General features: G+C 41.9%; 1 protein-coding gene across 1 annotated transcript; it reads right to left on the bottom strand.

The window, feature by feature from the left end:
* Positions 1–365: 365 nt before the first annotated feature.
* On the bottom strand, positions 366–12,113 carry LOC139414176 (T-cell-specific surface glycoprotein CD28-like). The gene is made up of 4 exons (XM_071162062.1): positions 11,780–12,113; positions 4,639–4,995; positions 3,701–3,822; positions 366–1,151 (listed from the first exon to the last, which is right to left on the bottom strand). The coding sequence occupies exons 1-4, from the start codon at positions 11,856–11,858 to the stop codon at positions 1,029–1,031; spliced, it is 681 nt and encodes a 226-aa protein (XP_071018163.1). The 5' UTR covers positions 11,859–12,113; the 3' UTR covers positions 366–1,028.
* Between the last annotated feature and the right edge of the window lie 3,915 nt (positions 12,114–16,028).

Below are 16,028 nucleotides of genomic sequence, written 5' to 3'. Positions count from 1 at the left end.
ATGCTAGGTGTTTTTTTTGTCATTGCAGCAGTTTTTTTTCACTATCGTTTCCTTATCCGCCGAGTTACACAAGTTAACACAGTGTGCTCCTTAGTTAAAAATAGAGAGATGTACCTTGCATCAAGGTCATGTCCTAAAGCACAAGCAGGGATTTGTAATTCAGTTTCAATGTAGGACAGTCACTTATTTTGACCCATACATGACAATCACAGTGGCTCTCAGCGAGAGAATGGGATGTAAGTCCCCTCGTATTTGGAAACCACTGTTTCACGTGAGACCCATTCACCAGGGTCTTCCTCTAGCTACGCCACATGCGCACTCTGAAGAAGAGGTGTAAGCAGGGATCGGACCAAGACACAGCGTAGTTATAATTCATGGTTCTTTTAATAACGAAACTATACATGAAATCGACTACAAAACAAGAAACATGAAAACCCGAAACAGTCCCGTGTGGTACTGACACAGGAGACAACCACCCACAAAACCCAACACAAAACAGGCTACCTAAATATGGTTCCCAATCAGAGACAATGACTAACACCTGCCTCTGATTGAGAACCATATCAGGCCAAACATAGAAATAGACAAACCAGACACACAACATAGAATGCCCACCCAGCTCACGTCCTGACCAACACTAAAACAAGGAAAACACACAAGAACGATGGTCAGAACGTGACACCCTGTGTCTATAAGCTTAACCTGTGTGTGTGTGCGCGTTGACTACAGCATGCATGAGGATATGAGAGATGAACATTCATTTCGTATTATTTGTTGTTGTTTGGGGGGTATGCTGCCCACAACTTCAAGAGTCCATTCTCAATAGATTCCCGGAAGATCATATTACATCAATTATTTGATTTACATTTATAAGATAACTCAAAACTTTATTTACACGCAATCAGTTGTACAATTAGATGTATACCATGTGACTTGACAAACTGGCTTACACAGAGAACTTGGTGTGTTTCAGAAGTCAGCTCTCAAAGGCAAATTGTGGCTCAACTCTGATCTGAGGATGACAGTGATCAGTATCGCCCCATTCGGATTGGATGCTGGACCCCCTGCTTCTTCCTGGGCCACCTGAGTGGAGCTTTGGGTTTGATGTTCATGTCGTCGCTCTGGGAACACTCCACTCTCCTCAGTCTGAGCTGAGGATCAAATTCACAGAAAGAGGTGGAGAGTGAGTAGGGTGAGCTGTGTATATGTATGTAGTTGTGTACAAGTGTCTCCATGCATCATTTATGTTTTAAATACATATACTATATTGCATTATTTGACTTTTTTTTGTGTCATTTAAACTGGTATTTTTTGCTTATTTTGACTTTTCTCTTTGACCGTCATCCCAGCAACTTCTCTCCCACTTGTCTCCAGTTCCACATCCCAACCCTCAATTTCCCCCAGCTCATCCCGTCTGTCTCAGCTGGCCACCCTCTTCGTATTTCTTCGCAAGATGTCTTTCAACTATGCTGTGATGTTTAACATACGATTTTGAATCTACCGAATAGAATCCATAGATTGCGAGTTGAAGATAAATACTTTTACTAAGAGTATTAGTAAATGACTGACCCGGTCTCTCCAGATCTCCCAACAGTACTATTTCTAGGGTCAATTTTAAACTGAGACCAGAAACCGTCTACTTGAGGGCAACACCAGCACAAATGGTCTATTGATTCTGTATCCTCACATCAAAATCTGCAGAGCTGCAATGGTTGTATGCCCCACATATTCAACATTTTGTTGTTGGCAAGAATTCTGTACAATAATTTAACTGAAGCACACAAAATGTTGAATCTTGCGTCATTTTATTTATCAGCTCGTCGTTTTTTTATACAGTACCAGTCAAAAGTTTGGACGCCTACTCATTCAAGGGTTTTTCTTCATTTTTACTATTTTCTACATTGTACAATAATAGTGAAGACATCAAAACTATGAAATAACGCATAACCCCCAAAAATTCAACATATCAAAATATATTTTATATTCTCCAAAGTAGCCACCCTTTGACTTTATGACAGCTTTGCCCACTCTTGGCATTCTCTCAACCAGCTTCATGAGGAATGCTTTTCCAACAGTCTTGAAGGAGTTCCCATATATGCTGAGTACTTGTTCGCTGCTTTTCCTTCACTCTGCGTTCCAACTCATCCCAAACCATCTCAATTGGCTTGAGGCCGGGTGATTGTGAAGGCCAGGTCATCTGATGCAGCACTCCATCACTCTCCTTCTTGGTCAAATAGCCCTTAAACAGCCTGGAAGTGTGTTTTGGGTCATTGTCCTGTTGAAAAACAAATGATAGTCCCACTAAGCGCAAACCAGCTTGGATGGTGTATCACTGCAGAATGCTGTGGTAGCCATGCTGGTTAAGTTATGCCTTGAATTCTAAATAAATCAGACAGTGTCACCAGCAAAGCACCATCACACCTCCTCCATGCTTCATGGTGAGAACCATACATGTGGAGATCATCCATTCACCTACTCTGTGTCTCACAAAGACACGGCGGTTGAAACCAAAAATGTCAAATTTGGACTCATCAGACCAAAGGACAGATTTCCACCAGTCTAATGTCCATTAATTGATTGTTTCTTGGCCCAAGCAAGTCTTTGCCCAAGCAAGTCTTCTTATTGGTGTCTTTTAGTAGTTTTTTCTTAACAGCAATTCGACCATGAAGGCCTGATTCACACAGTCTGAACAGTTGATGTTGAGATGTGTCTGTTACTTGAACTCTGTGAAGCCTTTATTTGGGCTGCAATCTGAGGTGCAGTTAACTCTAATTAATTTATCCTTTGCAGCAGAGGTACCTCTGGGTCTTCCTTTCCTGTGGCGGTCCTCATGACAGCCAGTTTCATCAGAGCGCTTAATGATTTTTACGACTATACTTGAAGAAACTTTCAAAGTTCTTGACATTTTCCGTACTGACTGACCTTCATGTCTTAAAGTAATGATGGACTGTTTCTCTTTGCTTATTTGAGCTCTTCTTGCTGTAATATGGACTTGGTCTTCTAAATTAACAAGGCACAACTGTTAATTGAAATGCATTCCAGGTGACTACCTCATGAAGCTGGTTCAGAGAATGCAAAGAGTGTGCAAAGCTGTCATCAAGGCAAATATAAAATATATTTGTTTAACACTTTTTTGGGGGTTACTACATGATTCCATATGTGTTATTTCATAGTTTTGATGTCTTCTCTATTATTCTACAATGTAGACCATACTTTTTACTAAGAAAAAAAAACCTGGAATGAGTGGGTAGGTCCAAACTTTTGACTGGTACTATATACATGTATATATACTGTGTAAGGCAATATATATATATATATATATATATATATATATATATATATATATATATATATATATATATATATATATATATATATACATACACACACATGTGTATATATATCCTGTGCCATGGAATCGGTACATCAAAAATCTCTTCCCAGCTAAATATTTTTTGCTCATACGGTATGATTTGAAATACAAGCCATCAGGAGTAGGCAGCTATGACTAAGGAGTTAATCAAGGTGATTTTTCCTTAAATAGACAGGTATTTATTTACCTCTCAGTGGACTAAATAGTTCATTGTGCATTGAATTTATGCCAAGGCTTGCTTATATTTTTTCATCACTGGAGGCAGCACCTCACGGATGTAAGACAAGTTACCCTCTCTCTGAGTAAAGGAAACGAGATGTCACTCACCCGGATGGCAAAGGCGATGACAGTGACAGCCAGGCCATAGATGATGGTGACCCAGAACCCCAGTACCCATGTCCAAGCAGAGCCTGCACATACCACAATCTTCATTTCCTGGCACTGGAGAGCTGACCAACCAATCAAAGAGAGAGATAGATATGAGTTTTAAGCTTTAAGGGGCAGTTTTCCGGATCCAGATTAAGCCTACTCCTAGAGTAACTTCGTTTTTCCATTGAAAATACATTTCAAGTCCAGAAGTAGGCTTGTATAGTTTCAGGAAACTGGCCAGTTTAGCCTTTTAAGTGTAAATAGATCATTAGAATATACTGTGTGTGTACAAAACATTAGGAACACCTTCCTAATATAGAGTTACACCGCTTTTCCCCGCAGAACAGCCTCAATTCGTCACCGCATGTACTCTACAAGGTGTCAAACGTGCTACAGGGATGCTGGCCCAAGTTGACTCCAATGCTTCCCACAGTTGTATCAAGTTGGCTGGATGTCCTTTGGGTGGTGGACCATTCTTGATACACATGGGAAACTGTTGAACGTGGAAAACCCCAGAAGCATTGAAGTTCTTGACACACTCAAACCGGTGCACCTGGAACCTACTACCATACTTAAATATTTTGCCTTGCCCATTTACCCTCTGAATGGCACACATACAACAATCCATGTTTCAAATTTCTCAAACCTCAGATATCCTTTAACCTGTCTCCCCCCCCTCATCTACACTGATTGAATTGGTTTTAACAGGTGACATCAATAAGGGATCATACCTTTCACCTGGTTAGTCTATGTCATGGAAGAGCAGGTGTTCCTAATGTTTTGTACACTCAAGTGTATATATTTCTGTAAATCAATATATAGCATTTTGTGCATGCCTGTGTGTATTTGTGTGTGCTTGTGCTTGCATAGATCAGTTCCTTTTGAAGTAAACATACCTTCAACCAGGACCAAGGTCTGAGGCTCGTCTGGTAATTTCTCAATGGGAGGTGGGCACTTGGGTTGCCCCTCACATGTATAGACTCCAGCGCGCTCCGTGGTCATTCCAGAGAGGACAAAACTGACCGTATGGTCCTGTTCGTTCACCCTCAGCCCCAGACCCTTCCCAACAGGACTCACTGTCTCTGTGGAGTTGTGGTTGTGACCATTGTCGTGAGTGTGGTTGCCAACCTCGACCAAGCCCAGGTAAAGGTGGAATCTCATCTCCTCCTGGTCCTTGCCTGTCAGGTTGGGGCAGCTGACAGATGCAGTGCCGTTGACAGACACACGGACCACATTGAACATTCTGAGCTTGTCTGGTGAGGGAAGGTCAAAAGTCAAATAGAGGCAGTCAGTTGTGCGCGTTATATCAGAGGGAAGTAGACAAGGACCCTGTTTTAATATTTCTCTCCTTCTTTCCTTGAAGAAATCACTGATCTGACACAGCAAGATGAGTAAACCTAGCCTGGGTGCCAGTCTGTTTCTGCTCACTTGCCATTATAGCCATTCAGAGCACCGTCTGGCACTTACAGAGCTTGCTTAAAGACGCATCCCCACTGGGCAGAAATTGGTTGAATCATTGTTTCCACTATCAAGTAAAAATAACTTCTAACAAGCCAAAACCTGCAGAAGAAACACAGCGAAACCTGGAAATACCATCCAACACAAAATTGAGTGAGTAATGTTAAGTCTGAACTTATTTTCTGAAGTCAAAAAGTAATAGACAAACTCTAGGTAATTTTGTTATATAAGGCCACCAAACTGCTAGGAAAGACTGAAATTAGCAATGTAGTGTGACGTGAAAGGTATGAAAACTCTTGAGCCTAACAACGGCAGGTGAGTTTCACAGCCCCTTCCCACCCAAATGCAGAGGCCTTTGAAGCCCCCTTCATCTGTGCAGAGAAAATATCCTCGTCAGAATCCCCAAAATACAACAGCCACAGGACAACTTTGTTTGGACGTTGTAAATGACCACTCGCCGATACTGAAAAGATACACTGTAGCTAGCTAACGACCTCCTTTTCCACGTGGAAAAGACAAACAGAGACTTTCTAGCTACATTAGCTGGGATTTTCTACAAGGAATCTGCCTCCCGAAAAAAGTTTCTCACAAGTGGGTGTGACACCTACTCCCGTTGCCTGCTGCACTGCTTCTTGGATTCCACCTGGCGATATGTTCACCGTCTGTCCTAGCCTGTCTCCCCCTGTCTGCTATAGGTACCCCGGGCCACACTCCCTCCTCTCTCCCAAGCTTCCGTCACCTCCAGCACACATGCACTGTTGAGGCGAGTGACTGAACTTACAATGGCAAACCACAAGTTGTTATATTTTTCACTTGCACTTTATGCTATTTACCTCATGACTCCTGCGTGCTTTGTTGACTATGAACTTGCTTGTTTACCCAACCGTGACACAGTCTGTTTGTTCCCACACTCGGGACTCTGACTCTCTATTGGTTACACGGACTCTTGGCCTCCCATCCTATTCTAATCACCTCTCGCCGGCTTTGTATTCATGTTACCTAAGGAAATTGCTGTACAATATGATCGTGTTGCCACCTAATGCACATTCAAATGTTATAAAAACTGCAGAGCTCTCCCTGTCCTCTGCCGTGACCTGATTGTATTACTGCTGATTATATGTGCATGTACACCTTGGCCCATCTACTGTTGCTAGCCTCAATTCTGATTTGTGCTTTGATATCTGCTTCACGGATTTCTGCTATAGTAAAAGCCTGGGCTTTCTGCACGTTAACACTAGAAGCTTATTACCTAAAATGTATCAATTGAAAGTGTGGGTTCACAGCTCCAATCCAGATGTGTTGGTCATTACTGAGACATGGTTAAGAAAGAGTGTTTTGAATACTAATGGTAACCTTTATAGAAGACAAATCTTCTATAAGACAGACCATCCAAAGGTGGTGGAGTGGCAATCTTTACCAAGGATCAACAACGGTGCTTGATTGTCTCCACCAAGTCTGTCCTCAAACAATTTGATTTCCTGGTTTTACGCATTACACTTTAACTATTCGTTGACTTGTTGCTTGGTATTATCGGCCACCATCAGCACTGACCTGTACCCTAAATGCCCTAAACTCTCTCCTGGCACCTTACACTAAGTCTGAATTTGTCTTGCTAGGTGATCTAACCTGGGACATGCTTAAACCACCTGACCAAGTCCTAAAGCAAGGGGACTCCCTAAATCTTTCTCAGATTATCACCAATCCAAGGTATGACTCCAAACATCCAGAAAAGGCTACTCTCCTTGATGTTATCCCTACAAATAATCCTGATAGGTATCAGTCTGGTGTTTTCTGTAATGACCTGTTTTACAGCCTGTGTTTGTAATGGCTTTTCAGTGAAACGACTTGTCCTGACTTGTCATAGACACTTACTAAAAAACTTCAATGAGCAAGCCTTCCATCATGATCTTGCCTCTGTAAAATGGTATAGAATCAGCTTGATCCCCTCTGTCGAAGTAACTTGGACCTTTTTGTTGTTGATATTTTCAGTGGTATTGTTAACATACACACCCATAAATAAAATGAGAATTAAAAACAGGTTCCGCCCCTGGTTCGACTGTGATATGGCAGAGTTACTCCACCTCAAGAATTCCATTTGGCAAATCGCTTGGCACACGCATATTCAAACTGACTGGCTCTCGTTCAGGCAAATGAGAAATAAGTGCACTCAGGCTATCCGGAAGGCCAAAGTGAGTTACTTTAAGGAGCAGTTCTCTCTCTGTGAGGCTAACCCCAAGACGTTTGGGAAACGATTAAATAATGTCCCATAATGTTGATGATGTGGTTGTTACTGAAAAGGAGCACATGGATGAGCTCTTTAATCACTACTTCATTAAGTCAGGATTCCTATTTGACTCTGCCATGCCTCCTTGCTCATCCAACATTTCCTCATCTCCCACCCCTTCTAATGTGACTATCCCCGAAGCTCCTCCCTCTTTCCACCCTGCCCCGCTAAAAAGTTTCTCCCTGCAGGCAGTCACTGAGTCTGAGATGCTAAAGCGGCTCCTTAAACTTGACCCTAAAACAACATCTGGTTCAGATGGTTTAGACCCTTTATTCTTTAAGGTTGCTGCCCCTATCATCACCAAGCCTATCTTTGACCTTTTTAACCTCTCCTCTCTGGGGAGGTTCCCATAGCTTGGAAGGCAGTCACGGTACGTCCTTTATTTAAAGGGCGAGATCAAGCTGATCCTAACTCTTATAGGCCAATTTCTAGTTTGCCCTGTTTATCAAAAGTGTTGGAAAAACTTGTCAATAATCAACTGACTGGCTTTCTTGATGTCTATAGTATTCTCGCGGGTATGCAATCTGGTTTCCGCTCAGGTTATGGATGAGTCACTGCAACCTGAAAGGTCCTAAATTATGTCACCATTGCCCTTGATTTTAAGCAATATTGTGCTTCTATTTTTATTAACTTGGCCAAAGCTTTTGTTACTTTAGACCATTCCATTCTTGTGGGCCGGCTAAGGAGTATTGGTGTCTCTGAGGGGTCTTTGGCCTGGTTTGCTACCTCTCTCAAAGAGTAAAGTGTATAAAGTCAGAACATCTGCTGTCTCAGCCACTGCCTGTCACCAATGGAGTACCCCGAGGCTCGATCCTAAGCGCCACGCTCTTCTCAATTTACATCAACAACATAGCTCAAGTAGTAGGAAGTTCTCTCATCCATTTATATGCAGATAATACAGTCTTATACTCAGCTGGCCCCTCCCTGGATTTTGTGTTAAACGCTCTTCAACAAAGCTTTCTTAGTGTCCAACCAGCTTTCTCCGCCCTAAACCTTGTTCTGAACAAAACACAGGTCATGTGGTTTGGTAAGAAGAATGCCCCTCTCCACACCGGTGTGATTACTACCTCTGAGGGTTTAGAGCTTGAGGTAGTCAACTCATACAAGTACTTGGGAGTTTGGCGAGACGGTACACTGTCCTTCTCTCAGCAGATATCAAAGCTGCAAGCTAAGGTTAAATCTAGACTTGGTTTCCTCTATCGTAATCCCTCCTCTTTCACCACAGCTGTCAAACTAACCCTGATTCAGATGACTATCCTACCCATGCTAGATTACGGAGACGTAATTTATAGATCGATCGGAAGTTGAGGGTGCTCTCGAGCAGCTAGATGTTCTTTACCATTCGGTCATCAGATTTGTCACCAATGCCTCTTATAGGACACATCACTGCACTCTATACTCCTCTGTAAACGGGTTATCTCTGTATACCTGTCGCAAGACCCACTGGTTGATGCTTATTCATAAAACCATCTTAGGCCTCACTCCCCCCTATCTGAGTTATCTACTGCAGCCCTCATCCTCCACATACAACACCCGTTCTGCCAGTCACATTCTGTTAAAGGTCCCGAAAGCACACACATCCTTGGGTCGCTCGTCTTTTCAGTTCGCTGCAGCTAGCGACTGGAACGAGCTGCAAAAAACACTCAAACTGGACCTTTTTATCTCCATCTCTTCATTCAAAGACTCAATCACGGACACTCTTACTGACAGTTGTGGCTACTTCGCGTGACATATTGTTTTCTTTACCTTCTTGCCCTTTGTGCTGTTGTCTTTGCCCAATAATGTTTGTACTGTGCCATGTTTTGTGCTGCTACCATGTTGTTTTGCTGCTATGTTGTGTTGCTACCATGATGTGTTTGCATGTGTTGCTGCCATGCTGTGTTGTTTTCTCAGGTCTCTCTTTATGTGTAGGTGTCTCTTGTCGTGATGTGTCTTTTGTCCTATACTTTAATTTCAATTTTATATTTTTAATCCCAGCCCCTGTCCCCCCCGGAGGCCTTTTGCCTTCTGAAAGGCAGTCATTGTAAATAAGAACTTGTTCTTAACTGACTTGCCTAGTTTAATGAAAGGTAAAATAAAAAAAAATCTGTGACTTTGAATGTGTTGCTGAATATTTAGTATTTATCTCAACCTAACTTTTTTTGGGTCACAAACAAATGTAAATCCCAACTACAAGTTAATATCACAACTGAAAAACTGACACCTCTAGCAAACAATGAAGCGACAGGCAGCAATCTCAAGGGGATTCAAACAATTCAGATTGCTTTTCACTTTGATCTTGTGCACACACACAGCTTTTTTTATGTGACATTTCTGGACTTTTTGGGGAGGAAAAATGTATTCCCATTCAAAATCCTATTTACCCTAACCCCTAACCATAACCTTTAAGCCTAAAATAGCATTTTAACACATTTAGGACATTATCAGGTTTTCCTATCTTGTTAGGACATTCTGGTGACTTGTGTAGGAAATATAAAACACACACACACAGAGGAAATAGCTTCTGAGGCTGAATCCTGTAGTACACTATATTTTACCTAGCCCCAAATCTGGATTATTCATATTTCATTATTTGTAATTTCATTGTATTTTTAACCCACACATTGAACATGTTCCATGCAGGAGAGATTTCATAAAGTGGTGGAGAGAGGCAGTTACAGAACTGTGTGGAATAGAAAACGTGAGTCACTTAGTTTCATCCTTGTCACCCCTGCCTATTCATTTCTGCAAAATCCTATCAACATTAGGAAACAGCCAATTCAATGCATTACATACAGTTGAAGTCGGAAGTTTACATACACCTTAGCCAAAAACATTTAAACTCAGTTTTTCACAATTCCTGACATTTAATCCTAGTAAAAATTCCCTGTCTTAGGTCAGTTAGGATCACCCCTTTTATTTTAAGAAAGTGAAATGTCAGAATAATAGTAGCAAGCCTCCCCCTTTTTCCTCCAAACATAACGATGGTCATTATGGCCAAACAGTTATATTTTTGTTTCATCAGACCAGAGGACATCTCTCCAAAAAGTACAATCGTTGTCCCCATGTGCAGTTGCAAACTGTAGTCTGGCTTTTTTTTATGGCGGTTTTGGAGCAGTGGCTTCTTCCTTGCTCAGCGGCCTTTCAGGTTTTGTTGATCTAGGACTCGTTTTTACTGTGGATATAGATACTTTTATACCTGTTTCCTCCAGCATCTTCACAAGGTCCTTTGCTGTTTTGGGATTGATTAGCACTTTTCGCACCACCTTACGTCCATCTCTAGGAGACAGAACGCATCTCCTTCCTATGTGGTATGACGGCTGTGTGGTCCCATGGTGTTTATACTTGTGTACTATTATTTGTATAGATGAACGTGGTACCTTCAGGTGTTTGGAAATTGCTCCCAAGGATGAACCAGACTTGTGGAGGTCTACAACTGTTTTCTGAGGTCTTGGGGCTGATTTCTTTTGATTATCCCATGATGTCAAGCAACGAGGCACTGAGTTTGAAGGTAGGCCTTGAAATACATCCACAGGTACACCTCCAATTGACTCAAATGATGTCAATTAACCCATCAGAAGCTTCTAAATCCATGACACAATTTTCTGGATTTTTCCAAGCTGTTTGAAGGCACAGTCAATTTAGTGTATGTAAACTTCTGACCACTGGAATTGTGATACAGTGAAATAATCTGTCCTGTAAACAATTGTTGAAAAAATGACTTGTGTCATGCACAAAGTAGATGCCCTAACTGACTTGCCAAAACTATAGTTTGTTAACAATAAATTTGTGGAGTGGTTGAAAAACGAGTTTTAATGACTCCAACATAAGTGTATGTAAACTTCCGACTTGAACTGTACATAGACCTGCTTATTCTATTCATAATATAGCTGCAGTCTAGATGTTGAAGCATATCCACATTTGTAATTGGGGTTTAACTGCACTCATTTGAGTAATGTGCTGGAGGAATTCAAACCACTGCAACTAGCATCCCCACCTGATAAAACAATGCAATTTTGCTAGCATTGCAATCTTGAATGATCTGCAAATTTTTGATTGGGCAATCTTTGGCTTTTGTTCTTGTTATCAGAATGTTCTGGTCGTGCTATGGATCATGCCTGAGGTGACATTTGTTGATACTGAGAATATAGATGAACGTTAATGACAAAGTCCAATGGTGAAACATTCAGACAAATGTAATAATTTAGAGCTGAAACGATTTCTTATTCTACCTGACTGACATTTATATCTATTCTACACAATACTCTATGAACATTCTATAACATTGCACCCTATTAAACAGGCTCAGATCTTACCTTTACAGTTGTTTGAGCTTATCATGTTGGCAGCACTGGAGAGGGAGAGGAGGATCGTGGGTATCCAGTAAACGTTCATCTTGAAAGTTCTCAGTTTTGTTGTGAAACTGAAGCTCCCCTGATCTCCCTTTACAGTGCACAACAATCAGGGTAAATGTGACAAGACACTGTATGCCAAACAGAACGAGACAGCGACCGCTCTGCTCTACCTAAACATACAACACATGCTCGTCACACGATGACAGCGTGCATCTCATAACATCCTTCCCTGTCACTTCACTGTGAACAACAATCTGGCCCTCGTCGACTGTAAGCAACTCTCTCTGCTGCACATCTAACAGGGTGACTGACTGCACGGACTCTTCAGTAAAAAAACATCCGCACTCTGAACTTCATAAGTTTCCACCCTCTACCGGTGTTTGACCTTTGATGGGCTTGGAACCTCGTATCGTATTACTCATCTTTTGATTTTCTCCTCCATATCATATTTCACTGCTTCTGGTAAAACTCGCAGTGACCCACCCAGGTTTCTCTGTTGCTATGTGACTGTCTCCTGCGACAGACTGTCAGGAAAACTCTGATATTATCACAGAGACAGGGGAGTATTACATCGAATCGTATCACCATACATCTCGTTGTGGTCATAGTGTAGGCCAACATTTCCTGTTTGTCATGATTTTTCTGTGCAAGAATTTTCCAGAGACACTTCATATCATACAGGTATCTTCATTGGAAATGTTGTGTGCTACAGTTTGTTTGGGGGGGAGTTGAGAGATTTACTGATCTCCTGCACACTACAGGTATACACACACACACAGTCATGTCATGCATACATACATTTTTGGTGTTGGTGGCCCCTTCGGGAATAGAACCCACAGTCCTGGGGTTGCAAGCATCATGCTCTACCAACTGAGACCTAAAGAGAGTGGAGTCTTCCTAGAGTGCCTACATGAACACCAAACGCAGAGCTTCTCCCAGCACGAACACACACACAGGAGCGGACTGGGACAAGAATTCGGCCTAGCATTTTATCCACACCAGCCAACTCACAACCCCCCCCCCCCCCCCCCTCCAGGTGGGCCACAAGCCATACACACACACACCCCATCCACACACACCTTACACAGTCACAGGCAGAGGTGTTGACAAATAACATTGGCAGTACAGTTCAGCATTTATCAACCATTTCGATTCTAGTGACCGGCACGACATGTCCCTCCTATTTTAACCGGCTCATGTTTAAAACAAATACAGTATGTAAGAACACCACTGGGGATACAACTAACTCATCACTATAACTGTGCCTCTGCTCTAGTCATTTCATTTGCTTCCCTCTTGTGCTGTCTATCTGTCTCGGTATCTTCTCTGCGGTCACACTGTGCTTCTTCTTGTTCTCCATCATTCTGTCTGACTGCTTCAACCTTATGTTATAAAAGATGACGCCAACGACACAGGCTATATTGCAAATTAGTGCCTGTCATATACTGAGTATACAAAAGATCACAAACATCTGCTCTTTCCATGACACAGACTGACAAGGTGAACGTTATGATCCCTTACTTATGTCACTTGTTAAATCCACTTTAATCAGTGTAGATGAAGGGGAGGAGACGGGTTATATAAGGACGTTTAAACCTTTAGACAATTGAGACATGGATTGTGTATGTGTGCCATTCAGAGGCTGAATGAGCAAGACGAAAGATGTATGTGCCTTTGAACAGGGTATGGTAGTAGGTCCCAGGCGCCTCGGTTTGTGTCAAGAACTGCAACGCTGCTGTTTTTTTTAACGCTCAACAGTTTCCCATGTGTATCAAAAATGGTCCACCACCCAAAGGACATCCAGCCACTTGACAAATGTGGGAATCATTAGAGTGAACATGCACCAGCATCCCTGTGGAACGCATTCGACACCTTCACATTGTCTGTGAATGTCCATGCCCAAATGAATTGAGGCTGTTCTGAGGGCAAAAGGGGGTGCAACTCAATATTAAGAAGGTGTTCCTAATGTTTGGTATACTCAGTGTATGTGTTACCTGAATATACACATACCTTTAAGACATGCTCCAGAAGTTTGGTGAATAATAAGTTGTTTTTTAAACCTCCCACTTTGGGCTGGATGTGTCAATGTGTAGTTTATTCATGCACAATCAATGAGCAGAATTACTGTCTCACCTCAATTAGCCATGAAATCCTTAGTTTGAGAGTGACTGTTTTCTGAAAGCTGTGCCACTTTCCCCAACATGGATGTAGTAGCTCTAAAAATGCTTAGTCATGACTGGTTCCACCTCTCCCATGCAGATCGGGACATCATTAGCCACCTTAGGTTAATCTTGTGGTTATGTGCACCGGGTGTTGTTTTACCCCCAACCTGGCTTAGTTTCCCAGATGCAAGGATGATTAGAAACAACGAGGGGTTTGTTCTACTCCTCCAGGCTATCTTGGGTCACACACACCAGCTCAGTCTATAGAATGCAGGCTGTAGGTTTTTATCACCAAGTCATCATAAAGCTCAAGCCCCAGAGGCCCAAATCAGATGTTTCTACAACGTGATTGGAGTCCACCTGTGGTAAATTCAATTGATTGGACATGATTTGACAAGGCACACACCTGTCTATATAAGGTCCCACAGTTGACAGTGCATGTCAGAGCAAAATCCAAAATCCAAGGTTAAAGGATTTATCCGTAGAGCCCCGAGACAGGATTGTGTCGAGGCACAGATCTGGGGAAGGGTACCAAAACATGACAGCCCGCTTGGAGTTTGCCAAAAGCGATGAGAAACAAGATTATTTAGTCTGATGAAACCAAGATTGAACTCCTTGGCCTGAATGCCAAGCGTCAAGTCTGTAGGAAACCAGGCACCATCTCTTCAGTGAAGGGAGCATCAAGCATCGTGCTGTGGGAATTTTTTCAGTGGCCGGAGACTTGTCAGGATCGAGGGAAAGATGAACGGAGCAAAGTACAGATAGATCCTTGATAAAAAACCTGCTCCAGAGCGATCAAGACGATCAAGACCTGGAGCGAAGGTTCACCTTCCAACAGGACAATGACAGTAAGCACAGCCAAGACAGCGCAGAACTGGCTTTGTCTGTGAATGTCCTTGAGTGGCCAAGCCAGAGCCCAGACTTGAACCCATCTTTGGAGAGACCTGAAAATAGCTGTGCAGCGACAGGGTTTTATATTTTGATGTTGATGTCCCAGGGACAGTTAGTGAAAAACAGGTAAATCCAACCCGATTGTGGTTAAGATATGGAAACAATGGTTAACATTGAGAGATTTATTCACCTCTCAATCTACAGATCTCTTGTGTATGTGTATGTATTTTTGATACTCACTCCCATTTAATAGAAGTATAACCTTTATTGTGATTATAGTATTACCATACTAATTGGATTATACAACCCAGCATGAAGGGTTTGAAATTATGAAGGGTCTGGGTTTTTTTTCTGGGTTGATTCCCCTTACTTTAACCTTTTTCACACGTACCAACAAACGGGTGTGATCTTCTACAGTAGTCCCTGCATCGTAAGCTCAAACCAGTGTGATTAGAACGCTTTTAGAACGTCCAATTTCGATTGACTTAAACAATCAGCATTCGAGCTAGCCACACTGTTTTTTTTTCACAGAAACATTTTGCACAAACACAGTCCTTACAAAGTTATGTCCAGAATGTGACCAGTTTATTTTTGTACGTAATGTTCAGACATTCACAGAAGTAGCTACAGCATAACACAATCATCCAAACCGGAAAAAATGTAGGCTACATTTGTTCTAGCGCTAACTGAGGAAAGATTGACATGACACAAGTGGTCATATTTTTTACAACTCTCGGCTGACAGAAACTACAATATGAATTAGCTAATTAGCAATTACTATTTATAATTAATCACATCATGGGTGAGCTCACCATTGATCTAAATAATTGAGTGAAACACTTTCTAGAAATCGAAAGTAATCCAACGACAGGTAGTTTGTGCCACCTCCATGTTTTTTTTCGTTGCATCAACCAAAGATAAGAGGAGACGATGAGTTTGGTCTGTTTATAGTATGCATGTTGAAGGGGGTGTCCTCTACGATCATTCACTTCCCTTCATTCCCTTCTGACGACTTGCAGACTTGTTTTCGATTTGCTGTGCGTTTTGTTGCCAACCTGTTTTGCTACCTGACAAATTTACGTTTTTTTACTTTTTAATTACCGTTTATATTTTTGTTTTTTCCTCCTCAACTTTTTCACTCCGGACGCTTTATCTGG

Source organism: Oncorhynchus clarkii, chromosome 7 (genome assembly GCF_045791955.1).
Source record: "Oncorhynchus clarkii lewisi isolate Uvic-CL-2024 chromosome 7, UVic_Ocla_1.0, whole genome shotgun sequence".
Lineage (NCBI taxonomy): Eukaryota > Metazoa > Chordata > Actinopteri > Salmoniformes > Salmonidae > Oncorhynchus > Oncorhynchus clarkii.
This window is presented reverse-complemented; position numbering and strand designations above follow the sequence as displayed.